This window comes from Salmo trutta, unplaced genomic scaffold, assembly GCF_901001165.1.
Source record: "Salmo trutta unplaced genomic scaffold, fSalTru1.1, whole genome shotgun sequence".
Taxonomy (NCBI): domain Eukaryota; kingdom Metazoa; phylum Chordata; class Actinopteri; order Salmoniformes; family Salmonidae; genus Salmo; species Salmo trutta.
The window spans coordinates 3035989-3053279 of record NW_021822941.1 but is presented as its reverse complement, the minus strand read 5'-3'; the positions used below and the strand labels follow the sequence as shown (position 1 = coordinate 3053279).

Genomic DNA, 17291 nt, shown 5'->3' with positions numbered 1-17291 from the left:
CTACCGACCCATAGCACTCACGCCTGTAGCCATGAAGTGCTTTGAAAGGCTGGTCATGGCTCACATCAGCACCATTATCCCAGAAACCCCATTCCAATTTGCATTCAACCCCATAGTGCCCTCAAAGCTCATCACTAAGCTAAGGACCCTGGGACTAAACACCTCCCTCTGCAACTGTATCCTGGTTTTCCTGATGGGCCGACCCCAGGTGGTAATGGTAGGTAAAAACACATCTGCCACGCAGATCCTCAACACGGCGGCCCCTCAGGGGTGCGTGCTCATTCCCCTCCTGTTCTCCCTGTTCACTCATGACTACATGGCCAGGCACAACTCCAACACCATCATTAAGTTTGCAGATGACACACCAGTGGTAGGCCTGATCACTGACAACGATTTGACAGCCTAAAAGGAAGAGGTCAGAGACCTGGCCATGTGGTGCCAGGATAACAACCTCTCCCTTAAAGTTATCAAGACAAAGAAGATTATTGTGGACTACAGGAAATGGAGGACCAAGCACGCCACCATTATCTTTGACGCGGCCATAGTGGAGCAGGTTGAGAGCTTCAAGTTCCTTAGTGTCCACATCAACAACAAACTATCATGCTTCAAACACACCAAGACAGTCTCTGAAGAGGGAACGACAAAGCCTATTCCCCCTCAGGAGACTGAAAAGATTTGGCATGGGTCTTCAGATCCTCAAAAAGTTATACTGCTGCACCATCGAGAGCATCGAGAGCATCCTGACTGGTTGCATCACATCCTGGTATGGCAACTGCTTGGCCCCCGACCGCAAGGCACTACAGAGGGCAATGCGTTTGGCCCAGTACATCACTGGGGCCAAACTTCCTGCCATCCAGGACCTCTATACCAGGTGGTGTCAGATGAAGGCCTTAAAATGTTCAAAGACTCCAGCCATCCTAGTCATAGACTGTTCTCTCTGCTACCACATGGCAAGTGGTAACGGAGCGCCAAGTCTAGGTCCAAAAGGCTTCTTAACAGCTTCTACCCCCAAGCCAAAAGACTCCTGAACATCTAATCAAATGGCTGCCCATACTATTTGCATTGCCCCCCCTACCCCTCCCCACTTTTACGCTGCTGCTTCTCTCTGTTAATAATCTATGCATAGTCACTTTAACTCTACCTACATGTACATTACACCTCAATTACCTCAACTAACCAGTGCCCCCTCACATTGACTCTGTACCGTTACCCCGTGTATATAGCCTCGCTAATGAAATTTCACTGCTGCGATTTAATTATTTGTTATTTTCTACTTAACGCTTATTTTTCTTAAAACTGCATTGTTGGTTATGGGCTTATAAGTAAGCATTTCACTGTTATATTTGGTGCATGTGACTGTCAGGGTAGGTTCCTTGTTCCTTGTCAATCATTGACTTATTGTTGTTGCCGGGGTAGGTTCCTTGTTCCTTGTCAATCAGTGGCTTTTTGGTGAAATCAGCAGTCTGACAATATCATCTTTAAGTAAATTAATCAAACCTTTATCAATGCAATTGCAGACAAAAGTTGACAAAGGGAACACATCATGTATGTTGCAGAGTAAGTTCTGCACCCCACCTAAAGGCACAGCTGATTATATACATGTGATCACTACCTGGTGGTCTGATCACCTACGTCAATGTATGTGTGTATCAATAAGCTGAGGTTCCTTATAAAGTAACCTAGTACAGTAGCTTCTCTGAATTCATTAGCATTGTCCACTGTCACACAAGATCAACATGTCAAAACCAGACAGTGGTTACTTCTCTTTATCTAGTTTCAGTCTGACTCAGACCCAGCCTGCAGCTCACTCTCACAGCAGCCAGGGCTTAACCACAAAGACTAATATAGATTCTTGTACAATGTATAGTGGCAGAGTTTTAGACACATAGCAACAGTATCTATGATAAGGCCTGCAGCAAAACATATTAATCTTAAAGTCCCCTTAATACATAATGGGGAAGGTCTCTCTATTTCTGTGTTAGCAACGAGATGTACTTTACCATGAAAGGACATACGAGCAGCGATTGGTTCGATCGAGTGGAAAGTTTTCAGCTCGTGGTCCTTTTCTCTGAAACCCATGTTGTGTGACATGAAGGAGGATTTTCTAGCATCGAGGTAAACAGGTTTGGAAAATATTCAGCTTCTTTTCTGTGGTCGTTGTAGATAGCAACACCTAAATAGCAGCACCTGGTAAAGTCAACCTGCTGCAACATCATCAAACACAACATGAAGAACCAAACACTAATGTTGATGTAACTGTTGACCCTTGAAAGAGAAGACACTTCTGACAGAGACCTATCATGAGACAGAGGCTTATTGTTAGCCTCTATACATGTAACCTGCCAGTATTAATGTTTGATTTATCAAATGATGAATATCCAGTAATCATAACATTTAAATCTAAACATAATCTGTATGAGCTAACTGAGGAATCCCAAAAAGAAGTATTTATCCACAAAAAATCTTGGCAACAAATAGGACATAGAAAAACTGAGAAACGCACTCAGTGTGAAACATGAGTTCATCATCAGGAGAATAGCTGCATCATGGCAACAGCAACAGGAAGTAAGTGTGGGTTTCCTACATACTGAGTGTGTCTTCTCAGACAATCATGACTAGCTCTTAAATGAGTACTGCAATGCCAATATTCTACTTATCAACATTAGTAGTGGTCAATGTATGTACATGTTTACATGTATGTATATATATATATATATATATATATATATATATATATATATATATATATATATATATATATATATATATGTATGTGTGTGTGGGGGGGTATATGAGGGTGTGTCCATATGATTGTTTTTTTGTGTTGTTGCTACTCCGATACTGTTACTGACTGACCCAGCTACTCTGATACTGTTTCTGACTGACCCAGCTACTCTGATACTGTTACTGACAGACCCAGCTACTCTGATACTGTTACTGACAGACCCAGTTACTCTGATACTGTTACTGACAGACCCAGCTACTCTGATACTGTTACTGACAGACCCAGCTACTCTGATACTGTTACTGACAGACCCAGCTACTCTGATACTGTTACTGACAGACCCAGCTACTCTGATACTGTTACTGACAGACCCAGTTACTCTGATACTGTTACTGACAGACCCAGCTACTCTGATACTGTTACTGACTGACCCAGCTACTCTGATACTGTTTCTGACTGACCCAGCTACTCTGATACTGTTACTGACAGACCCAGCTACTCTGATACTGTTACTGACAGACCCAGCTACTCTGACTCTGTTACTGACAGACCCAGCTACTCTGATACTGTTACTGACAGACCCAGCTACTCTGATACTGTTACTGACAGACCCAGCTACTCTGATACTGTTACTGACAGACCCAGCTACTCTGATACTGTTATTGACAGACCCAACTACTCTGATACTGTTACTGACAGACCCAGCTACTCTGATACTGTTACTGACAGACCCAGCTACTCTGATACTGTTACTGACAGACCCAGCTACTCTGATACTGTTACTGACAGACCCAGCTACTCTGATACTGTTACTGACAGACCCAGTCACTCTGACACTGCTCCTCAGACCAGAAACCAAGGCCCCTTAAACCCTCCCCTACAGAGCAGCAGCACTAGCTGAGTAAACCACAACCACACACATAGGACTATACATGATATACAATCATAAAACCACACATATATTTTCACAAATGTGAACAGATGAAAACACATACATACAGTGACCACTACTAATGTTGATTAGTCTGATATTGTGATGTTGGTATTACAGTACTCATATAAAAGCTAGTAACTGATTGGCTGAGAGGACACACTCAGTACACAGGAAACCCACACTGACTTCCTGTTGTTGTTGTCATGGTCCTGTCATTCAGCCTGAGGAAGAGAGTCCAAACGTTGTTATTACAAGTTCATTTGTCACATATATCTCTCCCCTTCACACATGTTGACCAGAGTGTGGATGTTAACTGATTGGCCACTGTTCGTTGATAAACACAGAGATCATTCATCAGATGGGATGTTTAACACTGGGTATATAGCACATCCTCCAATCTATTATCACCACCATAGTTTAATGTTCCAAATAAAAGTCAGTTTTAAAACTCGCTAGTTGAATGCTATATATTCATGAATGCTAATATATATATATATCGTACCTGTGGTATCTTGTCTCATATATATATATATATATATATATATATATATATATATATATATACACACATATACACATACATATATATATATATATATATATATATATATATATATATATTGTCACGTCCTGGCCAGTATAAGGGTTAATTAGTATTGTAGTTTGGTCAGGACGTGGCAGAGGGTATTTGTTTTATGTGGTTCAGGGTGGTGTGTTTGTTTAAAGGGTGTTTGATTTAGTATTTCTGGGTTTTTGGTTGATGGTCTATGTTTATGTATTCTATGGTTAGTCTAGTGTGTGTGTTTCTATGTTTGGTTAATTGGGGTTGGGACTCTCAGTTGAAGGCAGGTGTTGTCTATCTGCCTTTGATTGAGAGTCCCATATATTAGGGTGTGTTTGTTTGTTATTTGTGGGTGATTGTTCCGTGTTTAGCGTAAGTAAGCCTAACAGGACTGTCAGTTTATCGTTCGTTTTCTTGTTTGTTGTTTTGTATTCGTGTTGATTTAATTAAATGTTCAAAATGAACAACTGCACACCTGCTGCGTATTGGTCTACCTTTTCCGATGACGATTTCGCATTATCGTCAGAAGACGAAGATATTTGTGACAGAATCACCCACCAACGATGGACCAAGCAGCAGAGGAAGGAGCAGAGGGACTTCGAGTTGGACTGGCAGGAGAAGTGGACCTGGGAGGAAGTTCTGGACGGGGCCGGACCTTGGCACCAGGCTGGGGATTATCGCCGGCCGCAGTGGGAAATTGAGGCAGCCAAGGCAGAGAGGCGGAGGTACGAGGCCATGGACGCGCTGAGGGAGAAGCACGAGAGGCACCCCCAAGAAAACATTTTTGGGGGGCACACGGGTAGTTTGGCTAGGCGTAGGAAGAGCCGGAAGCCAGCTACCCGTGGTTATATGGAGGAGCGTATGGGGTGGAGAGCGCTATGTTTCGCTGAGATGCGCACTATCTCACCCATACGCATGCACAGTCCGGTGCGAGTTATTCCAGCCCCTCGCAGGTGCCGTGCTAGAGCGGGCATCCAGCCTGGTAGGAGGATGCCTGCGCAGCGCATCTGGTCGCCGGTACGCCTCCGAGGACCAGGCTACCCAACTCCCGCTCTACGCACGGCTACCATCAGGCCCCTGCACAGCCCAGTCTGCCCTGTACGAGCACCGCGCTCGTACAGGGCTACTAGTTCCATCCAGCCAAGGCGGGTTGTGCAGGAGGTAAGACCTAGACCGGCTGTGCGCCTCCATAGCCCTGGGTTTCCAGCTCCTGTCTCTCGTGCGGACCCGGAAGTGCGACAACCCAGTCCGACTCGTCCTGTTCCCGCTCCCCGCACTAGCTTTCAAGTGCGTAAACCCAGCCTCGCCAGTCAACAGTCGTCGGAGCTGCCCGCCAGTCAACAGTCGTCGGAGCTGCCCGCCAGTCAACAGTCGTCGGAGCTGCCCGCCAGTCAACAGTCGTCGGAGCTGCCCGCCAGTCAATAGTCGTCGGAGCTGCCCGCCAGTCAACAGTCGTCGGAGCTGCCCGCCAGTCAACAGTCGCCGGAGTGGCCAGACTGCGCTGAACTGCCGGAGTGGCCAGACTGCGCTGAACTGCCGGAGTGGCCAGACTGCGCTGAACTGCCGGAGTGGCCAGACTGCGCTGAACTGCCGGAGTGGCCAGACTGCCCTGAACTGCCGGAGTGGCCAGACTGCCCTGAACTGCCGGAGTGGCCAGACTGCCCTGAACTGCCGGAGTGGCCAGACTGCCCAGACTGTCCCGAGCTGCCAGACTGCCCAGACTGTCCCGAGCTGCCAGACTGCCCAGACTGTCCCGAGCAGCCAGGCTGCCCAGACTGTCCCGAGCTGCCAGACTGCCCAGACTGTCCCAAGTTGCCAGACTGCCCAGACTGTCCCGAGTTGCCAGACTGCCCAGACTGTCCCGAGTTGCCAGACTGCCCAGACTGTCCCGAGTTGCCAGACTGCCCAGACTGTCCCGAGTAGCCAGACTGCCCAGACTGCCCCGAGTTGCCAGACTGCCCCGTGCTGCCAGACTGGCCAGACTGCCCCGAACTGCCAGAGTGGCCCGACTGCCTGGAAAGGCCAGAACCGGAGCCACCTCCTGATATAGGTGGGTTGGGGAGGGGGGGGTGTAGCACAGTGCCGTCGTTGACGGCAGCCACCCTCCCTTCCCTCCCTTTAGTAGAGGGGAATTTTTGTTTTGTTGTTTGGGGTTGTTGTTTTTGTTTTAAAGGTGCTTCCGGGGTTAGCACCTTTAAGGGGGGGGTACTGTCACGTCCTGGCCAGTATAAGGGTTAATTAGTATTGTAGTTTGGTCAGGACGTGGCAGAGGGTATTTGTTTTATGTGGTTCAGGGTGGTGTGTTTGTTTAAAGGGTGTTTGATTTAGTATTTCTGGGTTTTTGGTTGATGGTCTATGTTTATGTATTCTATGGTTAGTCTAGTGTGTGTGTTTCTATGTTTGGTTAATTGGGGTTGGGACTCTCAGTTGAAGGCAGGTGTTGTCTATCTGCCTTTGATTGAGAGTCCCATATATTAGGGTGTGTTTGTTTGTTATTTGTGGGTGATTGTTCCGTGTTTAGCGTAAGTATGCCTAACAGGACTGTCAGTTTATCGTTATTTTTCTTGTTTGTTGTTTTGTATTCGTGTTGATTTAATTTTAATGTTCAAAATGAACAACTGCACACCTGCTGCGTATTGGTCTACCTTTTCCGAGGACGATTTCGCATTATCGTCAGAAGACGAAGATATTTGTGACATATATATATATATATGAGACAAGATACCACAGGTACGATGCAAACAACTTGTCTACTGTTCTAAGTATGTTGGTAACCTGTTTATAACAGCAATAAGGCACCTTGGGGGGTTGTGGTATATGGCCAATATATCACGGCTAATGGCTGTAACCAGGAACTCTGTGTTGAGTTATCAGAGTATTATGGTTTAATACTTATTGTTTAGTCTCCATGTTATCAGAGTGTTATGGTCTAATACTTAGTGTTTAGTCTCCATGTTAATACTAAATACTCAACCTCAAAGCACTCTCCTGCAACCCGCCTCATCAATTTAAAAAAAAAGAAGAAAGTATTATTTACCTCATCTGAATTCCACGACAGAAGCTAGCCAGAGGTTAGCCATTTTCACTGGCTAACGTTGAAGTTCAGCTAGCTACGGTTAGCTGTCCTCAGCTATCCATTAGCTCGAAAAGCTATCGCCAGTTTTTTGTACAGCGCGACTCAGACCAGAGCATATCGGACCTATTCTCTCTCCTTTCCTCGATTTCTACCGCAGGCTCTGGACATTTACACCTGGATCATGCAGCTAACTAGCTGCTACCTGAGTGACTATTGGCAACGTCGGTCTCGGAATTAACACACACTATTACGGAGCTAGCTAGCTAGCCAGCTGAAGAATTCCGTCAGCCACTCGTGGGCTATTCCTGAGCTAGCCAGCTGAAGTGTCTCCTGGGCTACAACTCACCTATCCTGACCCGTTTTACTGCCGATGCGGAGCCCCATTGGGTCTTCACGACTGGATCACCGACGTTATCTGCCCGAGGGAGTTGTCCAACTGGCCCCTCCGTCGCGACGTAACCTGATCGCCCATCTGCGGCCAGCTAATCGTTAGCTGTCTTTTCGGCTGCGATCTGAATAGGTCTGTCGGACACTTTTCTTGGGCCAATATAACTAACTATTTTGCCAACTTGGACAGGTCCCCCCTTCCACACGGAACCCCATTAACCCACAGACGGAAACGCACGAGGCGGCTAAAAACAGACCTCCCTCCCATCTTCCACCAGCTTGCTACCTATGGCCCGGCTAGCTGTCTGAATCTCACTGGACCCTCTGATCACTCGGCTAAGCATGCCTCTCCTTAATGTCAATATGCCTTGTCCATTGCTGTTCTGGTTAGTGTTTATTGGCTTATTTCACTGTAGAGCCTCTAGCCCTGCTCATTATACCTTATCCAACCTCTCAGTTCCTCCACCCACACATGCTATGACATCTTCTGGTTTCAATGATGTTTCTAGAGACAATATCTCTCTCATAATCACTAAATGCCTAGGTTTACCTCCTCTGTACTCACATCCCACCATACCTTTGTCTGTACATTATACCTTGAAGCTATTTTATCGCCCCCAGAAACCTGCTCCTTTTTCTCTCTATTCTGGACGTCACAGACGACCAATTCTTATAGCTTTTAGCCGTACCCTCATACTCATTCTTCTCTGCTCCTCTGGGGATGTAGAGGTGAATCCAGGCCCTGCAGTGCCTGGCTCCACACTTACTCCCCAGGCGCTCTCTTTTGATGACTTCTGTAACCGTAATAGCCTTGGTTTCATGCATGTTAACATTAGAAGCCTCCTCCCTAAGTTTGTTTTATTCACTGCTTTAGCACACTCTGCCAACCCGGATGTCCTAGCTGTGTCTGAATCTTGGCTTAGGAAGTCCACCAAAAACTGTGAAATCTTCATCCCTAACTACAACGTTTTCAGACAAGATAGAACGACCAAAGGGGGCGGTGTTGCAATCTACTGCAGAGATAGCTTGCAGAGTTCTGTCCTGCTATCCAGGTCTGTACCCAAACAATTTGAACTTCTACTTTTAAAAATCCACCTCTCCAAAAACAAGTCTCTCACCGTTGCCGCCTGCTATAGACCCCCCTCGGCCCCTAGCTGTGCTCTGGACACCATATGTGAACTGATTGCCCCCCATCTATCTTCAGAGCTCGTGCTACTAGGCGACCAAAACTGGGACATGCTTAACACCCCAGCCATTCTACAATCCAAGCTTGATGCCCTCAATCTCACACAAATTATTAATGAACCCACCAGGTACAACCCCAAAGCCGCAAACACTGGCACCCTCATAGATATCATCCTAACCAATGTGCCCTCTAATTACACCTCTGCTGTTTTCAACCAAGATCTCAGCGATCACTGCCTCATTGCCTGCACCCGTAATGGGTCAGCGGTCAAACGACCTCCACTCATCACTGTCAAACGCTCCCTGAAACATTTCAACGAGCAAGCCTTTCTAATCGACCTGGCCCTGGTATCCTGGAAGGATATTGACCTCATCCCGTCAGTAGAGGATGCCTGGTTATTTTTTTAAAATGCCTTCCTCTCCATCTTAAATAAGCATGCCCCTTTCAAGAAATTTAGAACCAGGAACAGATATAGCCCTTGGTTCTCCCCAGACCTGACTGCCCTTAACCAACACAAAAATATCCTGTGGCGTTCTGCATTAGCATCGAACTGCCCCCGCGATATGCAACTTTTTAGGGAAGTTAGAAACCAATACACACAGGCAGTTAGAAACGCCAAGGCTAGCTTTTTCAAACAGAAATTTGCTTCGTGCAACTCCAACTCTAAAAAGTTCTGGGACATTGTAAAGTCCATGGAGAATAAGAACACCTCCTCCCAACTGCCCACTGCACTGAGGATAGGAAACTCTGTCACCACCGATAAGCCCACTATAATTGAGAATTTCAATAAGCATTTTTCTACGGCTGGCCATGCTTTCCACCTAACTACCCCTACTGCATTCAACAGCACTGCACCCCCCACAGCTACTCGCCCAAGCCTCCCCCATTTCTCCTTCTCCCAAATCCATTCAGCTGATGTTCTGAAAGAGCTGCAAAATCTGGACCCCTACAAATCAGCTGGGCTTGACAATCTGGACCCTTTCTTTCTAAAATTATCTGCCGAAATTATTGCAACCCCTATTACTAGCCTGTTCAACCTCTCTTTCGTGTCGTCTGAGATTCCCACAGATTGGAAAGCAGCTGCTGTCATCCCCCTCTTCAAAGGAGGTGACACTCTTGACCCAAATTGCTACAGACCTATATCCATCCTACCCTGCCTTTCTAAGGTCTTCGAAAGCCAAGTCAACAAACAGATTACCGACTATTTTGAATCCCACCGCACCCTCTCCGCTATGCAATCTGGTTTCAGAGCTGGTCATGGGTGCACCTCAGCCACGCTCAAGGTCCTAAACGACATCGTAACCGCCATCGATAAGAAACATTACTGTGCTGCCGTATTCATTGACCTGGCCAAAGCTTTTGACTCTGTTAATCACCACATCCTCATCGGCAGACTTAGTAGCCTTGGTTTCTCAAACGATTGCGTCGCCTGGTTCACCAACTACTTCTCTGACAGAGTTCAGTGTGTCAAATCGGAGGGCCTACTGTCTGGACCTCTGGCAGTCTCTATGGGGGTACCACAGGGTTCAATTCTTGGGCCAACTCTTTTCTCTGTATACATAAATGATGTCGCTTTTGCTGCTGGTGAATCTCTGATCCACCTCTACGCAGACGACACCATTCTGTATACTTCTGGCCCTTCTTTGGACACTGTGTTAACAACCCTCCAGACGAGCTTCAATGCCATTCAACTCTCCTTCCGTGGTCTCCAACTGCTCCTAAACACAAGTAAAACTAAATGCATGCTCTTCAACCGATCGCTGCCTGCACCTGCCCGCCCATCCAGCATAACTTCTCTGGACGGTTCTAACTTAGAATTTGTGGACAACTACAAATACCTAGGTGTCTGGTTAGACTGTAAACTCTCCTTCCAGACTCACATCAATCATCTCCAATCCAAAGGGAAATCTAGAATTGGCTTCCTATTTCGCAACAAAGCATCCTTCACTCATGCTGCCAAACATACCCTCGTAAAACTGACCATCCTACCAATCCTCGACTTCGGCGATGTCATTTACAAAATAGCCTCCAATACCCTACTCAACAAGCTGGATGCAGTCTATCACAGTGCCATCCGTTTTGTCACCAAAGCCCCATATACAACCCACCACTGCGACCTGTATGCTCTCGTTGGCTGGCCTTCACTTCATAATCGTCGCCAAACACATTGGCTCCAGGTCATCTACAAGACCCTGCTAGGTAAAGTCCCCCCTTATCTCTGCTCACTGGTCACCATAGCAGCACCCACCTGTAGCACGCGCTCCAGCAGGTATATCTCTCTGGTCACCCCTAAAGCCAACTCCTCCTTTGGTCGTCTCTCCTTCCAGTTCTCAGCTGCCAATGACTGGAACGAACTACAAAAATCTCTAAAACTGGAAACACTTATCTCCCTCACTAGCTTTAAGCACCAGCTGTCAGAGCAGCTCACAGATCTCTGCACCTGTACATAGCCCATCTTTAATTGAGCCCAAACTACTACCTTTTCCCCTACTGTATTTATTTATTTTATTAATTTTTGCTCCTTTGCACCATATTATTTATATTTTAACTTTTAACTTTCTTCAAACTACAAATCTACCATTCCAGTGTTTTTCTTGCCATACTTTATTTACTTTGCCACCATGGCATTTTTTGCCTTTACCTCCATTATCTCACATCATTTGCTCACATTGTATATAGTCTTATTTTTTTCTACTGCATCATTGATTGTATGTTGTTTTACTCCATGTGTAACTCTGTTTTTGTATGTTGTTGAACTGCTTTGCTTTATCTTGGCCAGGTCGCAATTGTAAATGAGAACTTGTTCTCAACTTGCCTACCTGGTTAAATAAAGGTGAAATAAAAAAAATTAAAAAAAATGTTATCAGAGTGTTATGGTCTAATACTTAGTGTTTAGTCTCCATGTTATCAGAGTGTTATGGTCTAATACTTAGTGTTTAGTCTCCATGTTATCAGAGTGTTATGGTTTAATACTTAGTGTTTAGTGTCCATGTTATCAGAGTGTTATGGTTTAATACTTAGTGTTTAGTCTCCATGTTATCAGAGTGTTATGGTTTAATACTTAGTGTTTAGTCTCCATGTTATCAGAGTGTTATGGTTTAATACTTAGTGTTTAGTCTCCATGTTATCAGAGTGTTATGGTCTAATACTTAGTGTTTAGTCTCCATGTTATCAGAGTGTTATGGTCTAATACTTAGTGTTTAGTCTCCATGTTATCAGAGTGTTATGGTCTAATACTTAGTGTTTAGTCTCCATGTTATCAGAGTGTTATGGTTTAATACTTAGTGTTTAGTCTCCATGTTATCAGAGTGTTATGGTTTAATACTTAGTGTTTAGTCTCCATGTTATCAGAGTGTTATGGTCTAATACTTAGTGTTTAGTCTCCATGTTATCAGAGTGTTAAGGTCTAATACTTAGTGTTTAGTCTCCATGTTATCAGAGTGTTAAGGTCTAATACTTAGTGTTTAGTCTCCATGTTATCAGAGTGTTATGGTCTAATACTTAGTGTTTAGTCTCCATGTTATCAGAGTGTTATGGTCTAATACTTAGTGTTTAGTCTCCATGTTATCAGAGTGTTATGGTTTAATACTTAGTGTTTAGTCTCCATGTTATCAGAGTGTTATGATTTAATACTTAGTGTTTAGTCTCCATGTTATCAGAGTGTCATGGTTTAATACTTAGTGTTTAGTCTCCATGTTATCAGAGTGTTGTGGTCAACCAATAGACGAGGGTCAATAGGGCCTACTGCCTGACTACAGGTATAAAGTCCTATGGTTCTACTTTAAGCTTCTGTATAAGTGAATTTTCTTTAAGGTTTAAAGGTCAACTCAGTCATCAAAATGTGTTTTTGTTTCTTCATGGTGTCTATAGGTCTAAGGTGAACACCTCAAAGAAGCTGAATATTTTCCATTGACGTCACGTTGGTATGAAACCTGTTTACCTCGATGCTAGACCCTCCTCTTCCTGTCACAACATGGGTTTCAGAGAAAAGGACCACGAGCTGAAAACTTTCCACTCCATCGAACCAATCGCTGCTCCTATGTCCTTTCATGGTAAAGTACATCTAGTCATGAACACGGAAATACGCAGCAAAGACCTTGTTACTCAAAGACCCAGCTACTCTCTGACAGTCACCATCAGACCATCAGACCACCAGATGGACAGGCTGTGTGTTTCTCTCATCACTCTCTTGTGTAAGTAGCCTTTAGAATTAGTTTTATTAGGCCTCACAGCTGCACGATAGCTCATCGTTTGATGTGGTTTTATAGTTCTCTACATTTATTAACCTACCCTTTTGGGTTCTATAGAACCCTTTTGGGTTCCCTCTGTGGAAATGGTTCGATCTTGAACCCAAAAGGGCTCTACCTGGAACCAAAAGGGCTCTACCTGGAACCAAAAGGGCTCTACCTGGAACCAAAAGGGCTCTACCTGGAACCAAAAGGGTTCTACCTGGAACCAAAAGGGTTCTACCTGGAACCAAAAGGGCTCTACCTGGAACCAAAAGGGCTCTACCTGGAACCAAAAGGGCTCTACCTGGAACCAAAAGGGCTCTACCTGGAACCAAAAGGGCTCTACCTGGAACCAAAAGGGCTCTACCTGGAACCAAAAAGGTTCTACCTGGAACCAAAAGGGCTCTACCTGGAACCAAAAGGGCTCTACCTGGACCAAAAGGGTTCTACCTGGAACCAAAAGGGTTCTACCTGGAACCAAAAAGGGTTCTACCTGGAACCAAAAAGGGTTCTACCTGGAACCAAAAAGGGTTCTACCTGGAACCAAAAAGGGTTATTCTAAGGGTTCTCCTATGGGGACAGCCAAAGTACCCTTTTTACTAAGAGTGTAGTGTGTACGGATAAGAGCGTCTGCTAAATGACTTAAATGTAAATGTAAATGTGTACGTGCTGTTACTTTGCATGCCATCTTTGTCTATGGAGGATCCCACTTTATATAATGTTTACATACCCTACATTACTCATCTCATATTTATATACTGTACTCTATACCATCTACTGCATCTTGCCTATGCCGTTCGGCCATCGCTCATCCATATATTTATATGTACATATTCTTATTCATTCCTTTACACTTGTGGGTATAAGGTAGTTGTTGTGAAATTGTTAGATTACTTGTTAGATATTACTGCATGGTCGGAACTAGAAGGACAAGCATTTCGCTACACTCGCATTAACACCCGCTAACCATGTGTATGTGACCAATAAAATTTTATTTGATGATGGCATGCCATAGCTCTCTGTAGTTGCCATAGCTCTCTGTTGTTGCCATAGATCTCTGTTGTTGCCATAGCTCTCTGTAGTTGCCATAGCTCTCTGTTGTTGCCATAGATCTCTGTTGTTGCCATAGCTCTCTGTAGTTGCCATAGCTCTCTGTTGTTGCCATAGATCTCTGTTGTTGCCATAGTTCTCTGTTGTTGCCATAGCTCTCTGTTGTTACCATAGCTCTCTGTTGTTGCCATAGCTCTTTGTTGTTACCATAGCTCTCTGTAGTTGCCATAGCTCTCTGTTGTTGCCATAGCTCTTTGTTGTTGCCATAGATCTCTGTTGTTGCCATAGATCTCTGTTGTTGCCATAGCTCTCTGTTGTTGCCATAGCTCTCTGTTGTTGCCATAGATCTCTGTTGTTGCCATAGCTCTCTGTTGTTGCCATAGATCTCTGTTGTTGCCATAGCTCTCTGTTGTTGCCATAGCTCTCTGTTGTTGCCATAGCTCTCTGTTGTTGCCATAGCTCTCTGTTGTTGCCATAGCTCTCTACTGTTGCCATAGCTCTCTGTTGTTGCCATAGCTCTCTGTTCTGAGACCAGTGTCTCGGCAGATGTTGTCCACGTAGGTTTCATGTGGTGTTCCTGAGGGTGAACCCACAATATGAGACTGTAGAAAGTGAATCATATCCAAACAAGATTCTGGTTCATCCTAACACTGTTCCTCTGCTACCTGTAGGTGCTGTTTCCTCCAGTCAGTTCATCCTAACACTGTTCCTCTGCTACCTGTAGGTGCTGTTTCCTCCAGTCAGTTCATCCTAACACTGTTCCTCTGTTACCTGTAGGTGCTGTTTCCTCCAGTCAGTTCATCCTAACACTGTTCCTCTGCTACCTGTAGGTGCTGTTTCCTCCAGTCAGTTCATCCTAACACTGTTCCTCTGCTACCTGTAGGTGCTGTTTCCTCCAGTCAGTTCATCCTAACACTGTTCCTCTGTTACCTGTAGGTGCTGTTTCCTCCAGTCAGTTCATCCTAACACTGTTCCTCTGTTACCTGTAGGTGCTGTTTCCTCCAGTCAGGATGGGATCTCTGCAGCGGAGGTGGAGCTGAGAGTCAGACCAGGAGACAACATCACTCTCTACTGTGACTGTAACATAACTACTGGAGTATACATTATGTGGTATAGGAACTGTTCTCACAAGTACCAGCCTTCTCTAGTTATTTCAACTTACTACGTTTACCAAAATCTTCAGGATGTTTCTCATATTCCCAACCGTTTCCCTGGATATAATGTGGTGTGGAACCCCTATAACAACTCCTATGATCTACTGATTGAGAACATCACTGAATCTGACCTGGGACTCTACTACTGTGGGACTATGGAGACTAACCTGGTTGGAGAAGGAAAACTAATTAAACAGAAAGAGTTGTACCACTATGGAAACATCACCACTAGGATTTCACTTGGTAAGAACAGTTATTATTCTGTCTTTATCTTCCTGCTGTATCTTTGGTATTGACTAACAATAGATCATTGAGAAGGCCTTGATTGTTTCTAAGAGTGTAGTTATGTTTGTGTTTAATATTTTGTCTAGAAACCAGTCCTCCTGAGCCCTCCTCCTCCTCCCCTCCTCCTGTAGACTGTGGGCTGTGTTGGATGTTGCTGTTCAGTCTGTGTCCTGTGTCTGCTCTCCTCTCCTCTCTCCTCTCCTCCACCTGTGTCTACTCCTTCTGCAGAACAACAGGTGCACTGACTCTCTCACTCTCTCAGTCAAGATTGACTTTTTCACTCATTCATGTTTTAAGTCTGGGTATTCCTGATCAATCTCACCTATTATTTAAAATAATTACCTAAGTTTATAACCAGCATTTTGACCACAATAAGTTAACATTTTTATTATTATTATTATTTTTTTCACCTTTATTTAACCAGGTAGGCAAGTTGAGAACAAGTTCTCATTTACAATTGCGAAACATCTACCAACTATTAACTGATATGTCCTAGTTTAACCTGAAACTTGGTGTTTTAATGATGCTAACTCTTCCTCTACAGCTCCAACTGAAACTCAGGTTTCTCTGAACAGAACGACCACCAGGGGAAGTGACAGCAGAGAGCAGACTACAGTCGAAGTGGGTGTTGTAGTTTTATTATGGGTAGCCATCTTGATTTGTAGTCCATGTATTAGGTAACCCTGCCCTTTTCAAAGAGTTTTTTTCATGCCAATTATAGTCATTAATAACAGTAGATATATATTATATCAAAACATGTTGTAAAATATTAATTTTCACATATCACTAATATTAAAATATAACATATTAGCTCTCACTCTCTGTCTTTCTCTTGGCCTCTTTCTCTGTCTCTCTCTCTTTCTCTTTCTCTCTGTCTCTGTCTCTGTCTCTGTCTTGGTTTCTTTCTCTGTCTGTCTCTCTCTCATCGTTGGATATCCGTCAGGAACAGAGGAGACCAAAGAAGAAGAAGAGAGTCCAGAACTCTGACTTCAGTACCTACTCAGCCATCAATACCAGCAGAGTGTGACCTATACCATCCATCAATACCAGCAGAGTGTGAGACCTATACCATTCATCAATACCAGCAGAGTGAGACCTATACCATCCATCAATACCAGCAGAGTGATACCTATACCATCCATCAATACCAGCAGAGTGATACATATACCACCCATCAATACCATTAGAATATGAGACCTATACCATCCATCAATACCAGCAGAGTGAGACCTATACCATTCATCAATACCAGCAGGGTGAGACCTATACCATCCATCAATACCAACAGAGTGAGACCTATACCAGCCATCAATACCAGCAGAGTGAGACCTATACCATCCATCAATACCAGCAGAGTGAGACCTATACCAGCCATCAATATCATTAGAATGTGAGACCTATACCATCCATCCATACCAGCAGAGTGAGACCTATACCATCCATCAATACCAGCAGAGTGAGACCTATACCATCCATCAATACCAGCAGAGTGAGACCTATACCAGCCATCAATACCAGCAGAGTGTGAGACCTATACCATCCATCAATACCAGCAGAGTGTGAGACCTATACCAGCCATCAATACCAGCAGTGTGAGACCTATACCATCCATCAATACCAGCAGAGTGAGACCTATACCATCCATCAATACCAGCAGAGTGTGAGACCTATACCATCCATCAATACCAGCAGAGTGAGACCTA

The 17291-nt window shown here is 44.6% G+C and overlaps 1 protein-coding gene across 1 annotated transcript; it reads left to right on the top strand.

Annotated features, from left to right (window-relative positions):
* Nucleotides 1-1994: 1994 nt before the first annotated feature.
* Nucleotides 1995-16636, top strand: LOC115187384 (uncharacterized). The gene is made up of 6 exons (XM_029746462.1): nucleotides 1995-2123; nucleotides 12741-13063; nucleotides 15139-15546; nucleotides 15675-15824; nucleotides 16133-16209; nucleotides 16532-16636. The coding sequence occupies exons 2-6, from the start codon at nucleotides 12796-12798 to the stop codon at nucleotides 16613-16615; spliced, it is 987 nt and encodes a 328-aa protein (XP_029602322.1). The 5' UTR covers nucleotides 1995-2123; nucleotides 12741-12795; the 3' UTR covers nucleotides 16616-16636.
* Nucleotides 16637-17291: the final 655 nt, after the last annotated feature.